Source organism: Solanum lycopersicum, chromosome 1 (assembly GCF_036512215.1).
Source record: "Solanum lycopersicum chromosome 1, SLM_r2.1".
Taxonomy (NCBI): domain Eukaryota; kingdom Viridiplantae; phylum Streptophyta; class Magnoliopsida; order Solanales; family Solanaceae; genus Solanum; species Solanum lycopersicum.
The window spans coordinates 71,209,999-71,222,438 of record NC_090800.1 but is presented as its reverse complement, the minus strand read 5'-3'; the positions used below and the strand labels follow the sequence as shown (position 1 = coordinate 71,222,438).

The window sequence follows — 12,440 nt, the reverse complement described above, 5'->3', positions numbered from 1 at the left end:
AATCGGTAATTTCGTCGTGCTTTAGTAGTGTTTAGGGTAATTTTGATATTAGAAATGGTTTGTTAATTGGGTGGGGCTTAATTAGTAATGGGTGGAGACTAGGTTGGTTTATAAATAATATTAATAAATTAAATTATATTTAATAATTGACCGCCAAGTATTTTAAAAGATATTTAAATAGTTTAAATTTGAAACTGCTATGGTCAATTTTGAACTCAAGGTGGATGACAAGTATATTTCGAAATTAATAAATGGGTGAAAGTATTTTGGAGCAATAGCCAGATGTTTTGTATCATTTTCAATATTTCAAAAATAGTTTAAACACTTTTCCGAATAAAATAAATTTAAATAACAATCAGAATCTTCGTACATAATCATGTTGGTACAGTTTTGGTTTATTGAGAAACTTCATCATTATAACCCTTTCTCTCCTCCTCGTTTCTCAGGTTCGTTCCAAACAAAGTGAAACCTCTCTTTCTTTTATTACTTTTTGGTTCCATTTATTATGTTGATTTGATGGGAAATTCAAGCCCCCGTCTCAAAATGCTTTTCTGATTCTGTAATCGTGATGAATAATATGCCTAATTATCTTCTTTTACGTGTCCCTGTAATGTAATTTCTGGATTTTCTTTTGTTGTTAATTAGGTGTAATTGAAATTGGATGAAAAAAAATAAGGTGTTTGTTCCGTAGTTATTGGGTTTACTTTTGTTTGAAGTTATCTGTTGAATATATTTGGACTTACAAGGCAATGCAATTGAAATCTTATTACTGTTGTGACAAATAATAATAGGCGTTCATTTACGTTTGTTTCGACTAACTGGTTGGCTATCTTGGTGATCAGGGTGAATTTGAATTGTATGTTGGTGGCTCATCAAGCTTCAATTATTAAACAAGGTATGTGGACTCTCTGTTTATTGTTTTTAATTATTTTCGTATATTATGATTCGGTTTGCAAATGCTAGACCAACAGCAACAAAATACTGGTGTAATCCCATAAGTGCGGTCTGCAAAAGATAAAATGTATGCGCACCTTACTTCTATCTTTGTGGAGAGAAAGGTCGTTTATGCTAAACCCATCAATCATAATATCAATATCTCCTCGAAATGCCTTTAGTATTGTGATGTTGACGACTAATATGTGTAAAAGTGCGTCTCTTATGTTTCTGTGTATATTATTATAAGTGATTGGTTTTGCTATTTTGGTGGTCAGGTGAAATTGAATTGCGAAACAAGATTCTGAATGACTGTTGGCATTATGTATTCTTGTGCAATGGATGTTAGCTTTTAAGCTTAATTTTCATCTTTTTTGGATAATAATTGAAGTTGAGATAAGAATGGATGGTAATAAAGATGAGGCCTTAAGATGCATCAGTATTGCTAAGGAGGCAATTGTGTCAGGCAATAAGAAGAAAGCACTTAAGTATATTGGAATCGCATGCCGCCTTGACAGTAAACTAGACGTCGATGATCTTTTGGTTGCTTGTGAAAAGCTTGATGCCTCAACTTATGATCACCCTAGTGAGATCGGAGATGTCTCGAGTGAGAAACATGTCAAATCTGATGAGGAGAGGAACTATACTGAAGAACACGTGCATTTGGTTACACAAATTAAGAGCATAAAGGACTATTATGCAATTCTAGGTCTAGAAAAGAGCTGTTCAGTTGAGGAGATAAGGAAGGCATACAGGAAGCTCTCCTTGAAAGTTCATCCCGACAAAAACAAGGCTCCTGGATCTGAAGAGGCCTTTAAGAAAGTATCCAAGGCATTTAAGTGTTTGAGTGATGATGATTCAAGAAGGCAGTATGATGAGACTGGTTTGGTGGATGAATTTGAGTTTAATCAGCAGTATAATCTTAGACGTCGAAGGAGAAGAATGGACCACGAATTTTTTGAAGATGATTTTGATGATGATGAGATTATAAGGGCATTTTTTGGTCAGTCGGAAATGTTTAGGACCTCTTATGTCTACAGGTCAAGGACCAATGTCCGCCACCAGAGGCAGAATTTAGGTTCCTCTGGACCTAATTTAATTCTCCTCCTTCAAATGTTACCATTTATTATCATCTTTTTACTTGCTTATTTTCCTTTCTCGTCGCCTCAACAATATTCCTTGCAGAGGAACTACTCTTATCAGTTTAAGAAGATGACAGATAAATATGGTGTAGAATTTTTCGTAAAATCAGCAGAATTCTATAAGAATTATCCTCTTGGTAGTCCTGCTCGGGAGAACATTGAAGACAATGTTATTAGAGATCACAAAAGTACACTTGGTCGTTACTGTCACATAGAACTCCAGAGGCGGCAATGGAACAGGAATTACCCAACACCTCATTGTGACAGGCTTCAAAACTTTGGGGTAGCTTAAGGTCAGCCTCATTTCTTCTGGCTCTTTCCACTCTTCTCTCTGCTGAAGAATTTTTCTTTTTGCTTTGATCAATGCTAATTATTTGATAAACACGAGTATTATGTTATGTGAACTTCTGTGTCATCTAGCTTCCATCGCTTCCCTATTTCTCGCAACTACAACAGTACTTTTATCCAGAATTCTCTCTTCTATTCTCTCTCTCTCTCTCTACACACTCATATTATATTATATATACATATAACATACAGCCAATAAAATGACCAACTTCTAGATTATCAAAGGTTGATCCATCTCTAGAAACTCAATATGTGAGGAAATGTAATGGGGAATATCCGTAAAGTTTGACTTATATCTTGTTTATATTCATATTTTATCTTCTTGAGTTCCTCTGGGGTGATTCTATTCTGATTACTGTTACAACACTAAATTGAGCATTCCAGAGGAAGTGGATTCCAACTCGACCGTGGAATGTGAATTTGGTCAAGAATAAATTATGGATAATCGCACCTAATTGTGTGGACAAGTGGTCAATGAAGTACGTTTAGAACCATGAGTCTCAGATTCAAATCTGAAAGGCAAAGACACTAGGTGATATCCTTCTAATTTGTCCAAGTCTTTGTGGGTAGAGTTTACCCGACACCTATGATAGATGGGAAGTAGCAAGTATTCTGTGGAATTAGTCAAGGTGCACTCAAATTGACCTGGATACCACAATTATAAAAAAACATTATGTACAATTTAGCGATTGAGATGAGTAAGGACATGTCAACTTATTCTCTCTTCAGTGATTGCAATCATTCAAGCTACCCTTTCTCCTCGTGAAAATAAGATAACATGGGAATGTTGTTTGTTTTTACTCTCTTTATCCCATCTTAGGTTTCACTTCGTTTATGTGAAAATAATGTTATTTGTAAAGGAACCATTGCATCTCAACTTTGTTAAATGTTAAATTTTGGTTTGCATGAAAATATTGCCATTTGGAAGAGGAACCATCCATTGCAACTCAACCTTCTTGAATGTTAGTGCAAAAGTGCTTTTAAAGTCCTTTTTTCCCTGCTGAGGGAAGGCTAAGTGCATTCTATTGCATCCTGTATTATCTATTGTGACACTGTTGAGCAGCAAGAAATATAATGCTGAAAGTATGATGGAACTTGGACGTGCTATAGTTGAATGTTGTTTTACAGGATTTGTTTTCTTTCTCTCTTCTAATTTTTGATTCATAACTACTGTTATATCTTCTTTGCCTATCTTTCTAAAATCTGCTTATTTTGAAAAGTGTTGTTCGAGAAAGTACTAATGGAGAGTAGTAGTTTGTGTTTGACTAATTTGGAAAGTGCCTTTGTCAATGTTAGATCAACAATTTGTGCTTGACCATGATTCAAAAAATGTTCCCAGGGAGAAGCTACTTTTTCTCAAAAGCACTTCTTTTTCCTAAAAGCTTAAGCACCTCAACTCTAAAAAATTAAGAATTTTTGGCTTCCCAGGTGTTCGGGCAAACATGCTAACAGATTGTTAATAAATTTGTATATTTTTTGGTTGACCGCTGACATGTACAGGAATTGGAAAAATAGGGTGATGGAGAGATAGGTGACCTGGGTGTTGGGGTTCTAGTTAATTTGAATGCTTGAAAAAAAAAAAACTTCTGACTGAAGAAAGCTGTAGTGGTGTATTTTGTCAAGAAAAAGTAAAGAGTGAAATTGTTTGCTTGCATTGCTTAAAACAGCAAGATTCTATTTATTTCTTGGACGAGTTTCAAAATTTTATGTAACATCTATTCATAGATTATCTTGATTTCACCTTCAGATAATGCAAGTTGGGCTGACGACAGCTTCTGTTTTTATCTAATGACTTTTGTATTTTGATAAATGTGTTACTTTTTTACTCTGGCTTGCCTCCTTGGCCTGTGGTTCGTATGGTATATGCATATTTCATCTCAGCTCTAGTAATTTATTTCCTATTAACCTTCGAGTAATGTCCCCACATGTACATGGATTATCGTTGGATTGTGTGTAATGTGGCCTAATCTTCGAAGTACCATTTTCTGATATGGCTAGTAATTAGTTGTTTGTTTGCTCTACTTGTATTGCAGGTGGACTGTGTGCATGGAGCTATAAGGTGGTGGGAATTGAAGATTTGTAGTATTCTGTGAAGGAATAGGCTCTTCTGCTTGGTTGATGAAGTATGACCAGCCATCTTATAGTCCAGTTATATTGTCACTTGATAGCATGTCATGGCGCGATTGAAACTAACATCAACGAGGCTGCCAGCAGAGGGATCGCAATATATAGCTTGACATTCAGAACTGCGATCGAAACACTGTCCATGGAGCGTCATGTTTCAGGCCATTATGATTTAGGGTTGTGGGGGAGAACAAGTGTTTTTGGGCGAACCAAGTTTTCATTGTTAGAAAGTTCGTCATGTGTACGTGTTTTGCATTCTATCAATGTTTGACAAGTGATATATTAACATGTTTATATCATGAAAAAATACATAAAGTTACCACTGAAGTTGTCTCGAATTTTCAAAAAAAAACATATTAACTTTGTGGGTGTTTTATTTCCCCATTGAACAATTTAAGAGAGTTATAAATATCTCACTTTTCACCCAACCACAATTGCAAGAAAAGAGGTGCAATCATGCACCAATGGTTGTTTGACACGTATTAAATTCTTTAAATTTTTAATTTTTAGTTTCATTTTTATTTTTTCTATTTTACCTAGCTTAATTTTCATTTTTCCCCTCTTTCTTCTTAAATCTTCGTTACTCAAATCCTTTGTTCTTTGTTGTAAATCCTTCAAAAGTAGCAGCCATAATCCCCTTCAACACAGCCTCCATGCACTAATTCTGTTACCAAAATATCACATAAATAAAATCAATTTAACTCACAAGTTACTAAAGCAAGGTAACGGGACCAAAAAAAGATAGAGTTCCATAGTACCTCTAATAAATGGAGTTCACATTTATTTATTTTTTAAAAAAAAGAAAAGATAAAAGAAGAAAAAGAAATAAAGAAAAGCAAGAGACAAAGAACCAAAGTGTTGAAAATGGATGAAGTAAATGGATCTTCTAAGTTGAATAAGATGAAGAAAAGGTAATTGGATTTTTGAATTAGGGTGAAGAAGATAATGGGGAAGATAATGTCAATCAATTTAATAATTAATAACGTGGCACTTTATAGTTGGTTATGGCAGTAAAAAGATTGGGTCGTGCTCCTCATTTGTGTTGTAATAACCCAGACGAGAAAATGGTCAAAATAATACATTTACAAAAATATTAAATAGTTTCATGAAGTAAATATTAAATAATTTCATGAGGTGATAAGACACTTTCAAAATTAAAGTATCTTTTATACAAATATAAAACAATTTTAGGACGATTTCATGTCTTTTCTCTTATGTCATTAGAAAATTTATTCCTGATGTTCCGGGCTCTTATTACATTGAGTTATATTGTTCAAACAAATGTTTTCCTTGAGAAACCCATTTAACCTATTTGTTTTGACAAAACTAGTAAAGTGTATGTGTGTATCGCGATAGCTAATAATAGATATATATTTATATATAAAATTATAAATAGACATATTTATATATAAAGTTATTTTAGGTTGATTATATTATGGGATAATGCATAAGTATTCGCTAAATTTATGTTCGAAATCTCAGAAACATATTTATTTTACTAAGGTCCTATTATCCCCTGAACTTATTTTATTAATAATTTTCTACCGCTTTTCAGTCTATGGGGTACTATCTTTTGGGCCCAATGCTGGTTGACTTTTTTTTCAAGCTGTGTCATGTAGGCCGAAAAGCGATAGAAAATTACTTATAAAATAAGTTTAGAAGGATAATAAGACCTTAATATAGTATAAGTGTGTCTCTGAAATTTCAGGCATTAATTAAGGGGATATTTTTGTATTTTTCTTTATATTATTAAGTAAGCAGATGAATAAATGAAACATGAAAGTAGTTCAAATATTATAGGAAATATATGTATACGGATAGGTAATAAGTGTATATGATATAAATAGATACAGTTTCTAATTTATAGTTTTTACTTTTATTTAATTAAAAAAATGTAGGTACAATAATTTTCAGTCAATATTATAATACATAGATAAATCAAGAAACAACATTCGATAAATCAAGGGAGAAGTAATAAGGACAATCTTAAATTGGAGGTAAATAATCAATTTCGTCCTTAAATTATTGACGGTTTTAATATTATATTTTTACTTGACTAATTAAAATTAGATACACCCTTGATCTATCACTGGATAACAAATGGTCTCAAACTCTTATAGGAGCATGATGTTTTTAATTAAAAAAATCAAGAAATGTGTTGAAAACATTTCTACATTTGATTAAAATTTACGAGTGTATTTGACTTAAATTTTAAGACTGATAGTGTATTTAAGTTCATATAGCCAAGTGAAGGAGTGATTTTAAGATCGTCAATAGTTGGAGAATAAAACTAATAGTGAGCATTTAGTTTATGTATTTTCCAATACTTCACTCATAAATCAATGAAAATAATAAAATATAAAACATAAAATAGAACAAAGAAAACTATATTGTTTTAGGAGCCATTTTAATTAGGGCAACTTTCACATATAACAAATAATTTTTTTTTATTTGTATGCTATAGCAAAGTTTGCATAATTGCGCTTCATAGCAAACATAGAAACTGTATAATTCGCTATACATATACAGTTGGAGCAAATTGTATAAAACGAAGTGTATAAAACGAGAAAGAGAAAGACACATTGACAAAGAATTGTATAAACGAAGTGTATATAACGAATTGTATGATTATAAGTGTATAGATCGATTATATACAATTTGAATTTGTATAAAATGAGAAAGAGAAAGACAAAAGAGACTTGGACAGGGAATATACAATTGAATCGAATTGTATAAAACGAGAAATAGAGAAATTAGATACAATTTGAATTTGTATAAAACGAGAAAGAGAGAAAGGCAAAAGAAACTAGGCAGGGGAGTATTTTTACTGTATAATGATAAGTGCATAGGACGAAAATATATGTACTTGCATGTGTATGTACAATTTTCTCACGCTTTATACAAACAGAAACGCAATGTATACATTTTGTTTCTGTTTGTATAAGTGAGAAAGGCGAGGGTTGCGAGCGAGATCTGGAAGAGGGGAGAAAGGGGAACAAAAATATATGTATTTATACAATTTTCTGTGTTTTATACAAATAGAAACAGTTTTTATACACTTGTGTTTGTATAAAAAGTGAGGAAGCGAGTGAGAGATTGGAGCGAGAATGAGAGAGTGGCGAGCGAGATTTTTGAGAGAGAGAGGCGACTGGCAAATTTTGACAAACGTTTGCTATGAAGTACAATTAAATCAAACCCTAGCTACTCTATTTATTTTAGGTTATTAGTTTGCTATTATATACAATTATCCATTTTAATTAAGCGATCTTCTCAAAAAAATTTCATGTATTAACCTATTAATATTTTGTGATACGACTTCCGGCCAGTATTTTACAAAACCTCCTCCCCGCCTCCCCCCCTTAGGAAGTTGGTGAAGCAGTGTGTGAAACCTCGTCATTTATTTGTTATATTTTGGACATTTAGAAAATATTATATACAAATTAATTGATTTTCTCAATTTTCTCACATTAAATTATTTCTATTTTTATTTAACTAATATACTACCGCCGTCTGCTTTAATTGTCATAGTTTCTTTTTTAGAGTTAAACTATAAATTTTCATTATTATCTTGATATATAAAAAATTGCAACTTATAATATTTTTTTGTATAACTTTTCAATATCTATATTTTTATAATATTTAATTTAATTTAAAAAATTAATTAATTTACCTTTAGAAAAAAGAAATATGACAAATAAAACTAGATCGAACGAATACCAAAACACCTTGATCTTTTATATAGAAAATTTTTCATTTTCGAACTCCCAATTACTTGGCCAAACAAGTCTAAAGTAAAATACTGCTGTCGGAAATAGCACAGTCAAAGTGGACAGATAGTACAGTTCCTGACCAAAGTGTAATTTTTTCAGCTCTTCCTTTTGACACCAATGCAACATGCCCATGTTCAATCCCACACCTTTTTTGAAAAAATATCAGAAAATTTAGTCAGAATTTAGCTAAAAAATTATAATATATTTTTTATTTTAAAATAAATAAATTTATTTTATTTTTTAGTAAAAAGTATTTAAAATGAAAGAGTAAAAATATTCTTAAAAGATAAAATTACATAGAAAAAAATTTATATAGGCCAAATCCTTTGGCCAATTTTTTTTTTCTTTTTCATTCTACATTGCCATTATTTATTGCTTTTCTTTAAATTTTGTGCTAGATCAAAATCAATGAAATTGTATTTAGCATAAATACATTGAATTGATTTTTGAATTTCCACGAGAAAGTGGAAATAATTTTTTGAAAATTTCCACATTTAAAAAGCTTCTAAAATTATATGTCACATGTGATTTTCAAAATTCAACTTTAAAATAAAAGAAATAAGGATAAATATTCTTTTTGAATTATCGTAACTGATATATAGATAATATCCATCATATTTTAGAGATATTGGTGTTCATATTATTCAAAAAATAGAGCATATATATTTTTTATACTAACGAAAATGTACGTGTCATAATCTTATCCACCGACCAGACGTCGAATTGATGAATAAAATTGCGTCATGTGTCCCTATTTAGTTTGTAAAAAACATATACGCTCTAGTTTTTGAACGACAAAAACACCATCGTATTAAAATTTTAATGGAGAATATTTATATATTATTTAATAATAAATCAAAAATATATTTATCCTTTTTTCTTAAAAAAAAGGAAAAGTAAAACAATATTCATTGGCCAATCTATCACTAAACTCTAGAAAACAACTAGTTGTATTTCTTCTTTCTAATGATGAAGAGAGTAATGAGACAGCTCCCTCAGAGCGCAGCCGTGGCCGGCAGAGACGGCTTGACTAGCCGGCGGCTACCATCTACCAGTCCACTTTTCTGACTCCTTGATTCTGATACAAATTTACTATAATATCCTCATACTGTTGAATATATATACCCATAAGGCCATGATAGAAGAACATGTTCCATTAGTTATTTTTAGTTGCCATTAAAAAAATAATTTTTTTTATGTCATTTTTGAATAATTAAAAAGTTATAATAATTTTTCATGTTTTATTTATTAGTATTAATTATTTATTTTAAATTATTTTTTAAGATATCATTTAATAAAAAATAATTTGATAAAACATATATATCATTAATTATTTTTAATGAATATATCAAGTTAAATAGACAAATAGAAGTGAATAGAATAAAGGGAAAAGGGTCTGATATACCTTTCAACTTTGTGATTTAGAGCTGATATACCCATTGTTACAAAAATGGCTCATATATACCCCTATTTGTAAACAAGTGGCTCACATATACCCTTTTCCTTTAACGGAAATGAAAAAAAATATATAATTTTAATCTAAATTTTTATTTTATTTTTCTAAAAAGTATAATCCCATATGAGTAAATTTAATCCTCGTCAAACATATTTTTTTTGACTTTTTTTTGTTTCAATGACTAATTTATAATTATTATTTTGATAATCAAATTTATTTATGTTTCACTAATATTCTTGTAAAACTTATTGTAGATGACCAAATTTTTTCTTCGAATACGAAATTAAATTACAATACACAAAAAAAATAGTTTAATTTTTTTCTTTAAACTAAGGAATGAAAGAATAAAATAAAATAAGAATAAGAAATTCAAATAATTATAATAAAAGAAGTCAAAAAATAATTTATGTATGAAAAAAATAAAATATACCTTGAACTTTGATAGAAGAATCATATATACTCCTAAATAATTTTAAAAAAAATTAGAAGTAATAAATATAAATTTAAAACTAATTTTTTAACTTCCGTTGAATGAAGGATATATGTGAGCTATTGTAACGACATGAATATATGTGAGCCGTTTGTATAACGGTAAGGGCATATGTGAGCCACTTTTATAACGAGGAGTATATCAACTCCAAATGACAAAGTTGAGGGGTATATCAGACTCTTTTGGAGCAACAAGAAAATGAAATATCTCAACCACTCTCATGGACCAATTTTGTTTATGACGATTATACCCCTCAAAAATCTAAATGTACTACAGATTTATTGAAGATTTTGTCAGTAATTTCTAAATGTTTGGTGACGATATTATTTATAGTACACATGTGTGGTTGTTTTCGAAAAAAACCCTAGCTTTATTGCATTTGGAATTATTTAATACTTCCTCTTCTCCCATTTCATAAAAAGATATTTGACCTTAGCCACCAGAGTTATAAAAAAATACATTTCCTCAGTTTTAATTGAATTGGTCTATTTTTTCTTTTTAGCACGTTCAGAAAAAGAGTGATTTGTACATAATATGTTAAAGATAACAAAATTAAAGAATATTTTATTATATTTATCATATTTTTAATTTTATTGTATTATATTATCTAAATACATTATTAGATAATAACGATAAAATTCATTGTAACAATTAATTTAGTGTTATTGCATTGTTAGCTTAATAATTATTTTTCATTTTGTCTATATATATTTTATCATTAACCCTACTTTTCATAGTAGCTATGCCTTGTAAATTACACTTTATTATAGATTTATCGACATTAAATAACAACCAAAAATAATATAATCTATCAAAACATCATATTCATTAAAACAATATAATATAATAAATTATGAAATAATACATGACAATTGTCCCAATAAAGTATTGAACTCCCTTTAATTCAAAATAAATCAAACAAATCAAAAACATGAAAAATAAGTTAAAACTTATGATGTAAAACCAATATATGTATTCAACTTACATATAAATCATCTCATTGATAAATGTTATTTTTTAAAAATTAAAATATGATTTGTTTTATAACATACTAAAGTATGGAGAAAAAAAAAGGGAGGAGAATATTGGAACAAATCATCTCTAAACTAATAAAATCAAATAGAAACAAATACAGGTTAAATAAAATAAATACATATGATTCATGCAACTGATAACAAATAACTTGTTCAAAATAGAAAATTCTCCATAACTAGTCCGTACAATACTACTTGGCCGCCGGTAGCCTTCAGTATTTACAAATACACTCCAAACAAAAAGACAAGTACAATAATAGATCTAGCAAAATTTCAGTCGCCGGAATCATCATCGCCACCGAAGATTGAAAAGCGGTTATAAAGAAGGAACAATGTGAGTGCGAGGAAAAGAGCAACACCAACAGGAGACCCACTTACACGGTGAATGGAATTAGGTTCGCCGGTGGAGAAAATGGTGTTGATGAATGAGCCAGTGTCGGAGGAGAGGAACTGGATAGTTAGTAGGAGGATAATAGGGAGTAAGAGAAGACCTATTGGGGTAAGAAGATCGGAGATGAAATCAGTAATTGCTTCGCCATTTTCACCGAGGATTGTTGGGACTAAGATAACTGCAACTACAACTACGGCTAAGAGAATGCCGTGTGGGGGTCCATGACGTTGTTCTTCTATCATGGTTGTTGCAAAAAAAAAAAAAAAAATTGAATGAGAGAATGTGAGTTGTGTTGGTTTTTGCTTTTGAATTATGTTGCAGCTTTTGGTGTAGTGTAATGTGGTGTTTACCCTACCTACTATCTTTACCTTTTCCCTCTCCGTTTCAAAAGAAGTAAAAATAATTAGAGGAGTAGATTTTCTGTATCATTTTTAATAATTATAGATTATTTAAATATTGAAAATTTAATATTTAGCAAAAAAAATAAAATTCACAAAAAATAGTAAATTATCTCTTGAGTTTTTAAATTAATTAATTTGATATAATGATCAAGTAAAGATGGACCGAGGAGGGAGTACTTAAAAAATAATATATTTTTATATTTAGTAACAATTTTAATTTAATATATTTATTTTATCTTTAATAAAATAATTTATAATTATACAAATATTCGGTAACTTAGGGCCCGTTTGGATGGGCTTAATAAAAGCAACTTTAAAAAAGTACTTTTGAAAGTGCTGAAACTTATTATT

At 30.2% G+C, this 12,440-nt stretch overlaps 2 protein-coding genes across 4 annotated transcripts; one reads left to right on the top strand and one right to left on the bottom strand.

The window, feature by feature from the left end:
- Positions 1-320: 320 nt before the first annotated feature.
- Positions 321-4,874, top strand: LOC101255429 (chaperone protein dnaJ 49). 3 transcript variants are annotated; one of them, XM_004229197.4, is made up of 4 exons: positions 321-446; positions 843-895; positions 1,212-2,368; positions 4,457-4,874. In XM_004229197.4, the coding sequence occupies exon 3, from the start codon at positions 1,276-1,278 to the stop codon at positions 2,365-2,367; it is 1,092 nt and encodes a 363-aa protein (XP_004229245.1). In that variant the 5' UTR covers positions 321-446; positions 843-895; positions 1,212-1,275; the 3' UTR covers position 2,368; positions 4,457-4,874. The 3 variants fall into 3 exon arrangements, with proteins under 3 accessions (XP_004229245.1, XP_019070310.1, XP_010321374.1); XM_019214765.3 differs by having other exon boundaries at positions 445-559; XM_010323072.4 differs by lacking the exon at positions 321-446 and having other exon boundaries at positions 451-895.
- A 6,525-nt stretch (positions 4,875-11,399) lies between these two features.
- On the bottom strand, positions 11,400-12,097 carry LOC101255730 (uncharacterized). Its single transcript, XM_004229198.5, has one exon. The coding sequence runs from the start codon at positions 11,928-11,930 to the stop codon at positions 11,571-11,573; it is 360 nt and encodes a 119-aa protein (XP_004229246.1). The 5' UTR covers positions 11,931-12,097; the 3' UTR covers positions 11,400-11,570.
- Positions 12,098-12,440: the final 343 nt, after the last annotated feature.

Bases quoted from the DNA above. Each gene is read 5' to 3' on its own strand.
- LOC101255429 (XM_004229197.4), top strand. From the start codon at position 1,276: ATGTTAGCTTTTAAGCTTAATTTTCATCTTTTTTGGATAATAATTGAA.
- LOC101255730 (XM_004229198.5), bottom strand. From the start codon at position 11,930: ATGATAGAAGAACAACGTCATGGACCCCCACACGGCATTCTCTTAGCC.